Source organism: Megalops cyprinoides, chromosome 1 (genome assembly GCF_013368585.1).
Source record: "Megalops cyprinoides isolate fMegCyp1 chromosome 1, fMegCyp1.pri, whole genome shotgun sequence".
Lineage (NCBI taxonomy): Eukaryota > Metazoa > Chordata > Actinopteri > Elopiformes > Megalopidae > Megalops > Megalops cyprinoides.
In genome coordinates, this window is record NC_050583.1 from 36,788,420 (window position 1) to 36,805,364 (window position 16,945).

Consider the following 16,945-nt stretch of genomic DNA (forward strand, 5'->3'; position numbering starts at 1 on the left):
GACACTGACAGCTATGGCCACTGGGTACACTGACACTAAAACACATAGACTGCTGTATTACTGACAATAACAGTCATACAAAGGGTAAATGCACACATTCACCAATCACAACGGTGCATTATCACAGACATAATAGGGAAGGAAAAAGACAGTATCACATCATAATTCACAAGTTAAATAGTGCAGAGCAGTGGTATCATTTGTTCTACCTTACTGTATATAGTATAACTACGATATTTAGATAAATGCTATCAAAACAGCATATTGTAGAGCTGAAACAGTTATTTTCTGTGATTACCTGCTGGCTTTTGACAGTCTGATGTGGCCTTAATATTATTGAAATTTGAGACTACTTATTTACCAAAAATTTGGACTTTGGAAAGTGAAATGTAACAACTCAAATCCTGAAAGCTTTGACTGCAGTATCAAAGGTTTTGACTTTCATTGGGGGAAATGCTTACTTTACTCTCAAAATATTTGACTTTTGAAGTTAAAATAATTTAAGATTTTAGTACAAGTCTATGCTCTTCTCTAAGACACAATTACATGCTTTTCACTAAATCTGAAAACATACTACTCCTGTACTCTGACTTATCATCTGTGCATGACTTAATATTTCACAGGTGTGATCTGTCTGTAGAGAATCACATGCTGCACATCTGAAAATAGGTGTGGTCAGCTTCTCAGAAATATCAGTAAATACACCTATCAATCTCTGTCCCTTTCTGTATATATACATTTATTTATCAGACGCTATCCACTTGGTGACCCTACATCCCTTCATGTTACCTTCATCTTTATTCATACCCTTAATTTAATTACAGCAAGAACATATACACAGAGAACATTTCTTTGCAATGAAAACAAGAACTTATACCTTAGTCTTAATAGCATTACACAGATAAAGGTCACAATTGCACATTTTATTCAAGAAAAGAAATTTAAATGGCAAAATGAAGTTACTGTGATATTTTCCAGCAAGACTGGAAGATTGAAATATGTGTTAGCTGATCATACATAGCCTATAAACATTTTGAATTTAGAACTCATCTAGCATAAATTAAGCTGCACTCTCATAGTAGTGCCTGACATATCATTAAGTGCACATATTGTGACCATTGTGGCTATTTTCAGCACCTTCCTACGTGAGATTGTGGCTTTTACTGAACACAGCCACTCTGAGCAATGATCTCTCGTTCTGTTCTTATTTTAACTGAATGTCTTGATTGTTTGATTCTATAAGCACTTTTAAGGCCTCTGCAGCAGCAAAATATTTTTGTGCAGTTACAGGTTAAACTATGTTCTGTCACAAAATGAGTAACAAAGACAGAGAGGGTAGGATTACCTTACTCAGTACTCAGACAGCATCTTTTCAGCCTTCAAAACAAAGACATTGATTAATGCCAAGTGCTGTGTATCAATGGATAAGAGTTACTGAGACTTGACAACCACTGCATTCTGCAGGAGGTATTTAACCATGACTGCTAGTTTAAATAGGAAATAACCACAAATTTTGTCTATTTGCAATACTGTTACTCAGGGGCATACACCTTTAACAGAAATTTAAAAATTGAATGTGCCCCACACCCTGTCAAATTAAACATGAGCTTGCAACACCCTGCCTGTCCCACATCACACAGTATATACCTAGTTACTAAGGCGACCAATGTTAACTTGAGAGAATGAAGAGAAAATCAAGACACACAAGCAACCATATAGAAATGTTTCCGCTTTATTTTCTACCTGGTAACAGATAAAAGGTCTGTGATTGCTTAGAGAGCATATCACATTTTTAAAGAGAAACATTAAAATGTGGTTAAACCTATTTTTTAATCTACAATCAATTTTAACTTGAGTGTTCTACCCAGCAACAGAGCATGGGGGAAGAGGTCCCTGATTGGCTCTTCTCTCCATGAAGTAAAAAGAGTATTCTGCTTAAGTCTAGAATAAAAGTAATTAATCCACCAATTGCATCACTGTAACATGCCAACATATCTTATTGGACGCTTGCTTTCCATTCTGCGAGTGTATTCTTTGAAACATGCTCTTAATGACAGAAAGAGCTGAGAATTTTAGAACTATACCAGCAGTACAAGGTTCAAAATCCTGAGCAAAAAAATTGCTAAAAAATCTACTGTTCTTATGATTCTTCTCTCAGCTCTGTGCTGGCTTCTAAAACATGTTTGCTTTATCAACACAGATTGTCTATGTACAATTCAGTTTGATAGTGCTATTAAGTAAAGCATATGACAGTTTAAAGCCTTAAGTTTTAGATACCAAGAGAGGAAGCAACTGACGAGAATGTCACATTTTCCTCTCTGACATTACATAGCACCATAATCCACTAACAACTTTACCGCCCTGTTCAATGCTCTGTACATGCCCATCGGAAACCAGTCCCTTCCAAGATGTGCAGTGTTATGTTATACATTTAGTCAGTAATAGTACTTCTTACAAATTTCAAGAGTAATAGTAACTTCTTTTACATCTAATGCAATAGGCTTTGGATCATTTGTACAGTACGTCATATAAAAGGGGACCTTCGAGCAGCATTATTAAAGAGCCAAGCTCTACCTTCACAAATAAGAATTCATCCATGTCATAAAGTTCAAAGTATTTAATAATTATCCTGATTCTTACAATTAAAAAGCAAGTTGCTCATACAGTTGATCAGTTGCACACAAGTGGGTACTTGTCATCTTGGGCACCTGAGAGGAAAGTCTGTGACGACTATGAAAACGACTGACAGGAACAGTGACAGTACCATACAAGCCCCACCTGAATACAGACATGGTACAAAATTCAACAGGCCAATGCGCTCACCCTCAACAGAACACTCACCAAAGTCCATTATGCTGCCTTTAATATGTCACCATTTTTTTTTAAAAGCCCCCCACCCCCATTTTAAATTCTAAAACACAAGACTAATCAGCTGACATCAAACTCATCTTGAAAGATAAATCAATGAGAATCATCTTTTTCAGAAAGCATAAAGCAATACATAGTAGTAAAAAGGTTAAAGACCAAAGAAATTAATGTATAGGCAGCAGAAGCAGTGAGTGACCAAGAGCCCAAGAGGTCAGGCTTTGGGGATGACCAATCAGTGACAGGATAGGATGGGTGTGTGTACTGTGTGCAAAGTGACAGATAAATTGAGAGTCAGAGACTGAAATAAATTTGGAGGTGAGAAGACAACATGACAGAGTAGAAGAGCAAATGAAAATGGAAAAAGGTAGGAAACACAATAGTTGCAACTAGACAAATGACCCAGACAGCTTGTTTCCCCAGGAATAAAGGCAGAATAAAAAGCATGATTGAAAGAACTCTACTCTTCCCAACACCCATGTCATATTCAGTTTATCAGACCTTGAACTTATCAAAGTTATGACTAATACTGCTTTTAAAATGGGAACGTGTGATGTTGAGAAGAATAGAGTAAAAATACTTTGAAGTGGGCAAAATAAAATATGAATTTATGTTACAGGAGAAACAAACAAAGTGGATACATTTCAATAAATCTTACTTTTATTGATTGTTTACTTTCGATGAAAGACTAAAAAACAAAAATGACCTCTCAAGTAATCAGACAGTTATTTGTTTCACATCAAACCTAAATTGTGTTTGCATTTCAATCTCTGGCTCTTCATATGAATTTGTGAATGTGAGTCAGCAATTTTGTACAGCCAAAAACCTTCTCAGTCTCTCTCAGCACACATACATCACCATTCTCTCTTAGCAGTTTGTACAAACCTAGCTGTTTGGCAATAAAATAGAATGAACATGTCAGTGCGCGACTTGTTTACAACCATTTAACCCCCTACTCCATACTGTCCCAGCAGACGATCTATAAATATTGACATTCAGCATTGAAACAGTGCAGGACCTTCCATAAACAATGAAAGTACACTCCTCTCTGTCCCTTCCCTTTCTGTTTATTTCTGCTTACTGCAAGATTCATCTGCTCTCTGTGCCTTGTATGCATCCGTAACAACTCAATAAGAAATTGTGGTTTCTTCCACAGGGAGACAGAGGAGGGAGGAAAAAAGTGAGGAAGGAGGGAACTGCACCATACAACCCTCTCTCTCGCACGCACACATTCTCAAACTGTTACACATATTAAGTATAAAGAGTTAAAAAGAAAACAAGAGACTAAACCCTGGGTACTGTTTTGACTTTTTGCCGCTTGGTAACAGAGGAGAGACAAAGAGGGAGGTAGAAAAGGAAAAAGGAGGGAAATGTACAGTAGGTGTTATTTCTTGGCTTTTCCACCCTTGGCTGAATTTCGAGGAGGAGTGACAGGACGTCCAGACCCCATGCCCCCTCCTCCCCCATAGGAGTACAGCTTCTTGTCAGCAGGCTTGAGAATCTGCATGTCACAGAGAGGAGGACGATTAATGCAAAACAAGACTACTGCAAATTATCACTGAGGCATGGCACAGACAAGCTATGGCACACAGCACACTTCACACAAGATGAAAAACACTGATACAAACAGTCACCTGAAAAGTGCAGACCAGTGCAGAAATTTTCCCATGCACAATTTTCCATAAACTCACCTGGAAGGAGCACATGAGGGTCTCATCTACACTCATCATGGCGCCAGCATTGTCAAACTCGCCGCAGTAATTAGGGGCTGAAAACAGTGTTACCAACTGTCTTTTTGCAAAGAATTCATACCCATCTTCCACCACCTGGGTGAGAGAGTGCAGCAGTTAATGTGGAACTTAAATCTACTTCCTAAACTCTACAGCAAACATCAACCCCCGTACACAGAAAGTGCCAGGGTAGCATATACAAACAGAACGCAAACAAGACAGCCACAGCAACAGTAAGAAAACATCCACATGTTCTGCCTTAATGCAGATGGTGGCTGAACACCACACACGAAAGCTATTCTTTCAGCCAGTCCGCCAGTCACAGTGGTCACTCACCTGGTGTGCCCTGCAGATGAGGTCCATGTCATGTTTATGCAGGAATTTGGCCACCACGTCAGCTCCAAATGTGAAGGAGACGCCGCGGTCATTTTCTCCCCAGCCCAGCACATCTTTGTCTGGGTCGGCCCACAGAAGGTCGCACAGCAGGCCCTGGTCTGGGACATCTGTGGGACGCATAACCCTCCGTACCTGCTCCATCGACTGCAGATCAGGGGAGAGACCTGAGCAAAAAGAGGAACAGACTGATCAGAATGCATTTTCGGGGTAGAGCAGATAGTATCACAGTTGGTATCACATTAGAGCGAGACTGGGAACAACTAAGAGCCCTTTCTTAATCTTAACTTTTTTCTCCCCATTGAGTCAAGACAGGCCATGAAGGGACTGTGTCAGATTTTGTGCTGGTTTTGTGTATGTCATCTGGGCCTTTCAATCACAAGCACAGACATCCATGAGGAAAGCGAGGGGAAAAGGGACTGATGGGACATGCAGCATACCTCCATGGCAACAGAAGATCTTCTCGTCGACAATGGCAGCCACAGGCAGACAGTTAAAGCAGTCTGTGAAGGTCTTCCATAGCTTGATGTTATAACGCCTTTTACCTGCAGGAGTCCACAACAGGGAACATTATAATTATGACAAAACTTTCTGAAAGGGTCTCCATTCAGAAAGTAGAAGACGTACTCAGTAAAAGCATACCCCTGCAGGGCATTATGAGTACACAGTGAGTATGCAAGGTACTTTGTATAAACCAACTTGTAACCTACACAACAACCAACATGTCCTTTACTCACACTCATCATAGAATCCGTAGATGCGGTTGATGGAGGCACACTCATGGTTGCCCCTCAGGAGAAAGAAGTTTTCTGGATACTTGACTTTATAGGCCAGTAGAAGGCAGATGGTCTCCAGGGACTGCTTGCCTCTGTCCACATAGTCCCCCAGGAACAGATAGTTGCTCTCCGGAGGGAATCCACCATACTCAAAGAGTCGCAGAAGGTCATAGTACTGACCATGGACGTCACCTGTGGTGTGATGCAAAAACCAGGAGGGATAATGCCAATAACAGCAACAATGAATACTGATGAACATCACTGACACTGAAACAGATGATGTGTCTGGAAGTTAAGGGGCTCTGCTATGCGGCTAAATAGCCAAAACAGAATAACTAGCAGTGCTTGGGCACTCCACTTTGACACTTACCACAGACAAGAAAAAAGGTTTAAAGAGTGTAGTCACTTAAAAACACATAATTCTGGAAAACAGTACATCATGGGTGGTGCATTACTAGTGGGTGGCTGAACTGAGAAAAACAAATGTAGAAGCAACCTCTTAGTAGCAACAAAATGATTTCACCACATATTCTAGAGTTGTATGTAGCATGACTCTCGTTATCAATAGTAGAATAGCAGAAATGGTACAAGCACAATGTGTTGAAGCTGGTGCTGTTAATACTAACAGTAGGTATAGCATAAAGATGAAAACAGTGAGTAGTATTAGGATAATTATTATGATATAGGAAGAACTATAGTCCAGGGACTGAAAACAAGTCGCCATTTTAATGCATCTGGCTGCAAAAAGCAAATCTAGACAGGGAGTATAAAAGCATATGTTTTATCCTTGTTAGCTGTAGTTACTCACCCTACAACAAAATGCATTTATTTTTAGAATGATAAACTATTTCATAAGTGTGTTAGTTTCTTATTATTAGTGTAGCAATATTAGCCGTTTGCTGCTGTTAGTGTTTCGTTAGCCACATGGCTTTTATGTACGACAAAGATGGTGGCCATCTATTTTTTTATGTCCTATTAGCTGAGAGGACACAAAGTGTGCGTACACCTTATTGGACACCAGTAAATACTGAGGCAGTTTTGAATAGCTATTATTTGCCACATATTACTAACTGTGGAACAGGGTTTGTGACGATGTAGTGCACCAAAAAATTAAGATGGAGACAAAAGGAGGGAATGGAAGAAACTACACAACATTCCAGTCCTGAGCATTTATAATGTGAACACGTGAAATTGCACCCAAAGTCTGTGTGTTTAAATGAGGTTAGATGGTACAGCATCAAACGTTTGTAGATGGTACAGCATCAAACGTTTGTACAACAGGACGTACCACAGATCTTGAGTGGTGCCTCAAGTTCAAGCAGGATGGGCTGGCTGAGGAAAATCTCCCGGGACTTCAGACAAAGGCCACGAATCTCGTTCTCTGTCAGCTGCACGTTCTTGCCAGGTCGGGAGCCTTTCACTGAATGGGGAGGTACATCATATAAGAGTGAGGGGGGTTGCAGTCAATTCCAGTTACACCTGATAAGAAAGGTAAGTACTTGGGGGAACAATCTCAATTATAGACATTCTAAGAGGTATGATTTTTAAAGAGATATTACTCATACAATACACAGATTTGCACAACCAATTACTGCAATATCCCATTAACCTAACCAATGCTTACCTTACTACTGCAAAATGTTGCTTACTTGGTTGGGTTGTGTTCCAAATAAAACACAAAAAACCCCAATCCAAACAAAATCCTTCCTTATCTGTTTAATTATTCCATGTATTCCTTATATACCACAGCCTCATATATTATAACAGTGCTATGCTGAAGCAAGAGAAAGCACAAGACAAATTTTTAATACCCAAGGTCTATTCTGGAGATGTGCACACATCACAGCTAGTCTACTGAGCTGGTTGCAATGTTTTATTTTAGTGCACTTGAGGTATACTTGCATAAAACTAACAAGCATTCAGTCCACACTGCTTGCACAGCACCAATGGAGGGATCCATTACTGCTCACTATAGGAGGCAAAAGCATCACAGACTGGGGTTTGGTCTACCTACAAATCTGGGAACCAACATAACTTCAGGGGAAAGGGAAACGGGTCATAAAACAGCATGAACAGCAAAATCGCAGCAACAAAATAATATCAAAGCCACACAAAGCAGCAGCCTGGTACTGCTGGTATCATTGCAAAGCTCTGGATCAAACCTATTCAGCACTGGTCAATCACAAAACCTACATGAATACAGGGCTTTCATTAGTTGCAGGGAGACATAACAAAAGAAAGCCTTCAATTTTCAAGGAACTACTTGTTACAAAAAGTGCAACTACTGTGTCTGTAGCCAGAGGTAAGTACACTACAAAGCACTCTGTGTGAAGTAACATGGCCTTCTTCCCAGTATAAAAGTGGTAAAAATAGGGTGGTGTTGCCTGTCATTTTAAACCCTGATTAGGACGGCTAAGCCTTGACAGTGCTTACGCTATAGTTAGCCAGGCAACGAGTAAGCAACCCTGAGCTTACAAAGAGGCAGATAAACAAAGGCCTTCCAGTCAACGCTGTGCAAGTGGAGAGCCCTAAGCGCTATGTAGCTCATGCTGAAAATGTTATCTTGAAGCTGAAATCATTACAACATTCATGATTTAAACATTACTGTCGCATTTTACGTGACAAATTTCAGTTCAGACATGTTTGGACTCTGCCCATCGACCAAAACGAAGAGACGCATGAAATCTAAACTTTGGTGATTATTTTACCCACCAGTGTGACACACGTTCCTTGGCCACTTCAAAAGAGCAAACTACTACAATTATGTAGGTCTTTGCATTCCATTGTACAGTATTTAGATCTGGCGGATCTGAATTTCAATTAATCTCAACTTGTAAGTATTTGTATTCTGTCACTCTTGAGCCATCCTCCTCAGATCAGAACTGGCCAAATTCGATCTCTTCCTTTCCTAAAATTCATCATGTCGCTGGTTTTCACCATTTATAGAAAATTTTGCCTGCAACGTCTGCTATACCTGGAAATGTCATTAGAAAAACTGTCAAGAGGACAGTCTCTACTGAATCCGCAGCTTACTAACACCTGTGCATTGCGTCATTGTGTTTAAAAATTAATTAACCTGGAGATAAAACACACAGGCGTTCACCACCATTTGTGCACTGAAGATATGAGATTACGGAATTATATTTGATCTGCTCACTCATTACTTACCAAGCTGATGATTCAAAGTATGTGTTTGGCGTCACCCTGAAATTAACAACCTCCAATTTTGGCCATTTTATATTGTAAAAATTGCATCTTCTATGCTTCCTTGGGGAAGGCATGGAAATCTTTTGCCAAGTAATATGACAACCCATTTAAATTCTACTGTTATTGTTTATTTAGAATAAACAGTATCCGGGCTACTCAAACAGCCTCTAACTGATGTGGAAAATTTATATGCTTGCTGTTTTTCTTGTATTCTCAATCAAACTTCAGAATCTCGGGTTGCAAACTGTATTTGACAGAATGTCCATGCACTCCTGCATGCACCTCAGCTTGAACAAACATGTGAGGAAAATGAAAATGATCAAACACTGACATTTCACTCAGATCAAGTGCTGCAAGATCTCCACTGCCTTAGCTCCATCGTTAAAGTCATTAGCATGTGGCACCAAAATATTAACTTTTTCTGCTCAATGTGAAACAGGTTTTCAATGTCGGCTGTATTAACCTGAAGAAATTCACTTTTCATTTCTCCCCATTCCACCTTATGATCTGCATTTTAGTGTCTAGAGATTTACAATTCATCTTTTCCGGTTAAGCTTCACCCTGATTTCTGCATCTATTGACAACCATGAGAAATGGTAAAGGGAGAAGTACAGGAAACATTAATTCAAAAGAGAATTCCCCTCCCTTCCCCATGTGTGTCAAAAATCAAAAGGTTGCTCACAAAAAAAATGAAAAGGAAAGAAAAAGGGATTCACAAACCGCCCAAATGGTGATTTTTTTTATCACACAAGAAAAAAAAGATGGCATACTTTTTCCACTCTTCTCAACTGCTTCCTGTGGTTTAAGAAATGGCCACAAGCCCTATCACTCTTTGACAACATCCCAATGATGAGCTTTATAAGAGACATGTAGAACTCTTTGTGTCTTTTTTAATGTCCATGTTCAGTTTATTTGCATGGTGTAGTGACCCTGCTCAGAGGCTTACATACAAAGACTGTCTCAAATTTCACATTTCTGAAATCTTGCAAAAACCAACTGTGGGAATTTGTTTTAGATAACTATCTACAACAATTTTTTTTAAAGAAATGCATTCAAATACAGAGACTGTCACAAAACTTGGAATCATGGAAACACAATTGATCATAGTAAACGTAGTCATTTGTAATGCAATACCTGCTATAATTTTGCCTGGGTTTCATATCTTCTTACACTTATTGTGCTAACTGATCCACCTAAATGAACAGGTTATGAACTAAACAGGGAGAAGGAAATATGAATTACAGGAATGCTTTAATCTGGAGCCAAGACTTTATATTTTTATATGACATATCTTCCGTGCATTGTTTACTATCCTCTTTTATTGCAGGTGGCAGGTACGTGTCATTACGAAGAACGCATGCATTTAACCCCGCACAGAAACACACCATCAGAGGTGCAACAGAAACACCAACACTTACCTACCATCCCAAAACCAAATGACTCCAATAGCATTTATATGCATTTTGATGTTTGACCGGAAAAAAACAACTAGTAACAATGAACAAACTAAAGTGGATGTGGGTGTAAATCAACTGTACTCCAGGCTTCTTGTACATTCTGTATTCATGTCAAAAAACTAGTTAGCTCAGGACTACATATCCAATGTTAACTTCAAATGCAAGCTTGTACATCACTATTCTTTTCAAGAACAGAAGCACATCCACATTATTTGGTTAAAGACAAGACCTTACTTTGCTGACCAACTGCTTTGCCTTACAGAGCACCTTTTTGTGCTTGGGTCTGGTGTTGTGGGAATGCTTAAAATATTCCTGCCAAGTGGATGAGTCTGGTAAAACGCTCTGCACTGCCTTTCCACCACATAAGCAGATCCACTTCAAAACCAAGAGGTAACTCTGCAATAAACAGATTTTCCATGTACTGTCACCACTTAATGTTATGCCAGCATTACTGTTCAGCAAAATACTTTACAGCTTTATCAGATACCATGACTGCAAACAGGTCTTGGTTACTATAATTAGTGGATTTTTTTAACAGAAACAAAGCATACTACGCTAATGAGAACAATATACCATCTAGCCACACTCCTAATGCTCGAATGCTATGCTTTGCGTGAACTATTAAATTGGTTGCTCTCGGAGTGAATGCACATAAGAACGCTTTCTTCTAAGGGAGCTTATATTTATCTCGTGTTTGAACACTGCTGCAAATGTAAACAACCGAAATGAGCTTCCAAGAGGACCTCTGGCACCGAGAAGCCCCTAACCTGAGCAGCAATCACTACAAAGGCGGAAGGATGTCTCTCCTCTCAGTCACTACTAATCACGTGTTGTTGTCCATTTCAACACCTACCGCTGTGGCCTAACGTTAGCTGCAGTTACAATTCATTAATATAATTAATATAATAATGAATTCATATAAATGTGACTAAAGCCGCTGACAACAAAATCACTACTTCTGTGAAATTTCCATGATTAAGTGTGCCCTTAATGTGCCACAGCCTGCAGATGATGGCGAGTCCACCGCCATCAACTGCAGCCGTAAGGGATAGCTATTAACACCTTCCAATTTCTCCAGGGTCACCTACCTCCTTGCCAAAGCGTCAAAAATACGGGGTAATTTGCTATTAAGATCACTGTGTAAGTACAAGTGTCAACATGGTAACTACAAGTTACCACATTAAGACACGTCTCTGTGAGTATAACCACCACTACTCGATCCCATCTGTTAGCTAACGACTGCTAGCCAACTTAGCTCAAACGTTTTCTGTGCAACGTTCGCTCTTTTCTTAAGTTAAGCTCCTTAGGCTATCACAATGGGATATTTCAACTAGCCTAAACTGGCCATTTAACCACCTCATAGCTAGGCAACGTTCCTTCCATGTTTGTTAAACCTGGTCATCTACTGATGTTACAGCTAACTAGTAATTTACTCTTTCCCTGATGGTATCTCGTGTGGAAATATGCCACACCAGTAACTTAGGTAACTAGCTAACTCAGCGAATTTAACGTTACGTTCGTACGAAAAGAGGCAAGATTACATCATCTCACAAACCACAAACGCCACTAGCTAGGTATCTCATGACTTGCTTTAATCTGACGTTATCTAAGATTAAGTAACATTTCAGTCCACAGCCCCACTCGGCAGCTAGCAACTAAACACTAGCTCGTTAGCCTAACTGTTAGTTCAGTTTAGTGCTCCTGACGACCCGGGTACGTCTTTTGCGTTAATGTTAAGGTTCCTCTATGCAACTGGATAATTAACGTTAACAATCGAAGAACAGCTAATCCTAAAGAACAACACTGCTCATTTAGACAGCTATTGGGGTAACAAATCAGCCAATGCATTATCTTATCTATGAAATAACGTTAGCGAGCTAATTTAGCTAGCTATCTGCTTGAATGGTTTAACATATGCTCTTACCTTCCAGAAGCCGCTGTATTATGGAGTCAATGTTTAATTTGTCCGGCTCCGCCATTTTACTTTCCAGCTATCTTGCTATTTTTGTTGTTTTCAGTCCTTCCTCGGTAGCTACGCCAGCTACTAGTTTCTCCTTTGTAGTCGACACAGAAAACCCACCACCCCCAACAAATAACGTCCAAGACAGCTAGTAGTAGCTACCTTAGTAGCAGGCTAGCCTTTATTACTGGCTAGCTAGCAAGCTAGCTAGTGCTGTTACGAGCTAGCTTGCTAGCTAGCAAAACTTGATATACAATTGAATAATTATATAATAAACGGAATTCAGGAGAACTACTATTTCGCGTTTATGTAGGTCTCCCCCAACAAAAATTAATTCCGCTTCGGTTTCTGTTTTTTCTCCTCCTACGAAACTTAAAGGGCAGTGCTCGTGAGAACCAACTAGGAGTCCCACATAACGCGTCTTTTTCCTTTTTTCAGATTTAGTTAAAACTGATTGGATTTCCGCTAACGTTTGAACCCCTGTTGTAGATTTTCATTGGATACAAGTAGTGTCTGTTTTAAATGAGACTTCCCGCCTCTGGCTATAGAGATGACGTCAACGGAGGATTTGGGCTCTGGGTGAAATGTGAGCTCATCATTAAGACAAGGCATGCCAATACGTCAATTTTTGCGTTTTAATTGGTCATATATTAGCGTTTGTTGGAATTTCATTGGTTATTATTTTTATGAGGCGGGACTTAGAGAACATAGATGGGATTAGACCAAAACCGTTTGTCGGCCTACTCATTCAAAGATAGGCTACAGGAAGTGTTTTAAATATACAGCGCGTCTGCTGTTAGACTGCCTCTAGTGGTATACTGCAAAACATTTTGGTCCTATCGGAACATACAGGAGACCCTCGCGGTTCGCAGATTTGCCAGGCGGCATTTCCTGTTAACTTATTACATTTTGGCAGACGCTTTTATCCAAAGCGACTTGCAAGTGAGGCAGAATACAACACAAGCAAAAAGCCATATAAGGAGTCAACAATATTAAAAGCGCTGCATGACCAAGTTTCAAAATTTAGCCAGACAAGGTACAAGCGAGCTGATAGAGATATTAGTGCATTAAACCATAGAATTGTTTTAAGAAAGTTAGTAAGATAATAAAGAAAAAGATCGTAAGAAAAACAAAATTTAAGACACAAGAGATTACTTTAGGTGGTAGTGTTTCAGGTGATCAGGTGAATGCGGAAGGGCTGTGCTTTCAGATGTTTCTATAGTGAGCGACTCGGCAGAGTAGGTGAAGTGAGGAAGTTCATTCCACCATCGGGGGACAACAGTGGAGAAAATTCTGGATAGTGATTTTGTGCATCGATGTGATGTGACCACCAGACCCCATTCAGTAGCAGAGCACAGTGGTTGAGAGGGAACATAGGTTTGTAGTAGTGAGTTCAGGTAGGTTGGGTTTTTTTTTGGGTGCTCTGAACATAAGCATCAAGTCCTTGTACTTGATGCAGGCAGCTACAGGAGGCCAGTGGAGCGAGACGAATAGAGGTGTAACCCTCTTCCATTGGTTGAAAACCAGACGTGCAGCCACATGCTGTATCAACTGAGCCTAAATGGTGCATTTAGGTAGGCCAGCCAAGAGAGCATTGCAGTAGTCTAGTCTTGAGATGACAAGACCCTGGACAAGGAGCTAAGCAGCATACTCAGATAGGCAGAGCTTGGTTTCCTGATGTTGTACAGCGCAAATCAGCCTCATCTGGCAGCCATTGTGATGTGGTCAGTAAAGTTTAGCTGGTCATCAAACACTACCTCCAGGTTCCTTGAAGACCTGGATGGAGTTTGTGTCGTTGTGCCAAGCTGCATGTTGATGTTGGGCTGAACGGATGAGCTGGCTGGGATGACGAGGTGCTCCATCTTAGATTAACTTGAAGGTGGTGCTACTTCGTTCAGGCTGAGATGTCTGAGAGGCAGGCTGAGATCCGTGCTGAGACTGTGGGGTCATCTGGGGTCATGCTGTAACCTGGGTATCATCAGCATAACAATGGGAGAAGAAGCTGTCTGCCTGAATGATTGGGCCCAATGATGTTGTGTATAGTGAGAAAAGGAGGGGTCCAAGCACCAATTCCTGAGGTACCCCAGTGGTTCGCTAGCGTGATTTAGACCCACCCCTTCAAGATACCATGAAGGATCTACCTGCGAGGTAGGACTGTTGGGCTGCAGAGACCCATGTCAGCATTGCTTTTGTTCTGGACTACTCTGACTTGTTCAGGCTTTCTGGATTGCCCATTTCAGAGTTTATTCCTTTAACATAGGCTACTAAAGTTGAATATTAGGCAGTTCAAAGGATTACTAATTACTAATGCTCAACCCCGATATCACTTAAGTACACATACTGTTATTTATATACATATTGTGTACCACACCTATGTACAGGCAGGTATATTTACATACAGGGCCCTAGGATTTAATTTATACTTGAGCATGCTCAACCATTTGTCCATGTCAACTTTTTCTTTGGGATTTTTCATTTCCTTTGGTTGCCCAGTATATAAGACTGAACTATGGGAGACCCCTAACTGGATGGTACAGGGGAGGTGCTGTAACCTGACTCTACCTGGTCCCTCTCGCAGGCAGACCTGAAATCATGCACCTGTTTTAACTCCATCATCTCCATGTCTCTCACTCCCGTTCCATGCAAAACTGTGTAACATCTTCCTAGCCAAGTACTGATATCCTCATGCCTAACAAACCCAGAAAACATGACCACATGAACAGCTCTTAAGTTTCTTTCAGACAAAAGGAGTTACATGGATCTTTTCAAATAAGGCAAATGTTTTCTTCTTTGCCTCAAATGTGTCAAAACACCACTCAAACAAAGAGTAAGAGGCGAACACTACCTCAAAATGGCATCTTGATTGCACACAAGGATCATACTGCTCCTCAAACACAACAGTAAAAGTCATTAAACATAAAGCAACAGCGCCCCATCGGGGCAAAGGTGGAAAAAGCTTACAGCACCTGGTATTCCCAGGCGGTCTCCCATCCAAGTACTAACCAGGCTTCCGAGATCGGACGAGATCGGGCGTGTTCAGGGTGGTATGGCCGTAAGCAACAACAATGTTTTTCAACTCAGTTTTCGTAGTTAATGCAACTGTGCAAAGCTGAGGTACAACGTAACCTAAGTTGCTGCTAGAGCAGGACAATACTCCCTTGTTGGCCAGAGTACATCACACGAATCAAAAACTCAAGCTAACAAAGAACAACGTAAAACAGCCACCAGCACTTCTCATTGCATTTTTTTTCGATTAAAACTACCACCGGCTCTCATTAGTTCCAATGCATTGTATTTTGCGTTACACTTAAAAGTATTACCGTTCGATCGTAAACATTGACGATATCATACACCGCCATGTAAGATGGGGGATGTTTCTTCCAACAGTCTAAGCCTATTTAAATGAGCCGAAAGGTTTGCTAGGTCGATCCCCGCTGTTGTATCCTTGTGCAGGGTACTTTACCCCCAGTTGCCTGAGTAAATATCCAGTTGTATAACTGATAAAATTGTAACCCACTGTATGTAAGTCGGCCTGGATAAGACCGTCTGTAAAATGACAATAATGTAATTTAAAAGAAAAACAGAGAAAAGCTCAAACGCACCAGACACAATACAATCGAGATTCTCATGTTTGGGAATTTACAGACTAGCGTTCAGTCAGATTTGTACAGTTTTAGCAAATATATAGTTTGGCTAAATATGCAAAACACTTGCACATTGTACAACACTTCTCATTGTAAACATTTATATGAATTTAAAACTATATTACAATTTTTGACATGTAGTTGTCAAATTGAACTTGAAAATTGTCACTGTCATTTTTTTGCCATGACATTTCATTTGCCGTGTCATGTCACATGCCATTTTTTTCAGGTCCCATTATCCTCGAAAATACTATACATCAGAGCATGGATTTTGTGGATGTTAACACAGAGGCAAAGTCCTCATTATTCACCCTAACATCAGAGCAAAAAAAAAAAAAAAAAGGTTTTTTAAACTACAGGTGGAGCTGTTACTTGAATTTTCAAGTTTCACATTATAAAGCTATTGGTATGTAGTAAATATGTATAAATGTATTTGAAAAATGCTGAGTAGGAGCAACTTAACATGTTATCCTTCACAAACACATGGCTACACTTTTTTCCCCTAAACTTATTTATTTATTTTAGTTCGGGGGAAACAGGATAATGTGAACAGTTGCATACAGTTCAAGATGATCCCTCTCTCTCTCTCTTAGGTTCCAATTCCCGCATCTGTAGAAATGTGTTTTTGCCACATGTATGTATTATATTCACACTGCATATTTCAGCACTTAGCGTGCTAATGAAGTTTCAAGTTAGACACGTGAAACGTGTGACCAGCATATAGAGTAAAGGTACATCCTTGTTTTGCTTGCTATGTGACGTCGTGCCACACTCTGCACACGTCTATCCCACATACACTCAAATGCTTTGTAGCGATCTACTGCCCTCTAGTGTTGAAATGTTTTAGGTAACAAGTACAGCTTTGACGTGGCTATGAGGAGTACGGCATCATCCTCACCATCTCTTTTCTTGT

The 16,945-nt window shown here is 40.1% G+C and overlaps 1 protein-coding gene across 1 annotated transcript; it reads right to left on the reverse strand.

Annotated features, from left to right (window-relative positions):
- Positions 1-1,844: 1,844 nt before the first annotated feature.
- ppp1cab (protein phosphatase 1, catalytic subunit, alpha isozyme b) lies at positions 1,845-12,733 on the reverse strand. Its single transcript, XM_036546379.1, has 7 exons — positions 12,353-12,733; positions 7,053-7,184; positions 5,726-5,956; positions 5,429-5,533; positions 4,932-5,155; positions 4,557-4,691; positions 1,845-4,366 (listed from the first exon to the last, which is right to left on the reverse strand). Exons 1-7 carry the CDS (start codon positions 12,405-12,407, stop codon positions 4,250-4,252), a joined length of 999 nt encoding a protein of 332 aa, XP_036402272.1. The 5' UTR covers positions 12,408-12,733; the 3' UTR covers positions 1,845-4,249.
- Positions 12,734-16,945: the final 4,212 nt, after the last annotated feature.

Excerpts from the sequence above, each read along its gene's own strand:
- ppp1cab (XM_036546379.1), bottom strand. The coding sequence starts at position 12,407 with ATGGCGGAGCCGGACAAATTAAACATTGACTCCATAATACAGCGGCTT. Across the intron at positions 7,185-12,352 it reads AATACAGCGGCTTCTGGAAG|TGAAAGGCTCCCGACCTGGC; the intron begins GTAAGAGCATAT and ends CTCCCCATTCAG. Across the intron at positions 5,156-5,428 it reads GATCTTCTGTTGCCATGGAG|GTCTCTCCCCTGATCTGCAG; the intron begins GTATGCTGCATG and ends CTTTTTGCTCAG.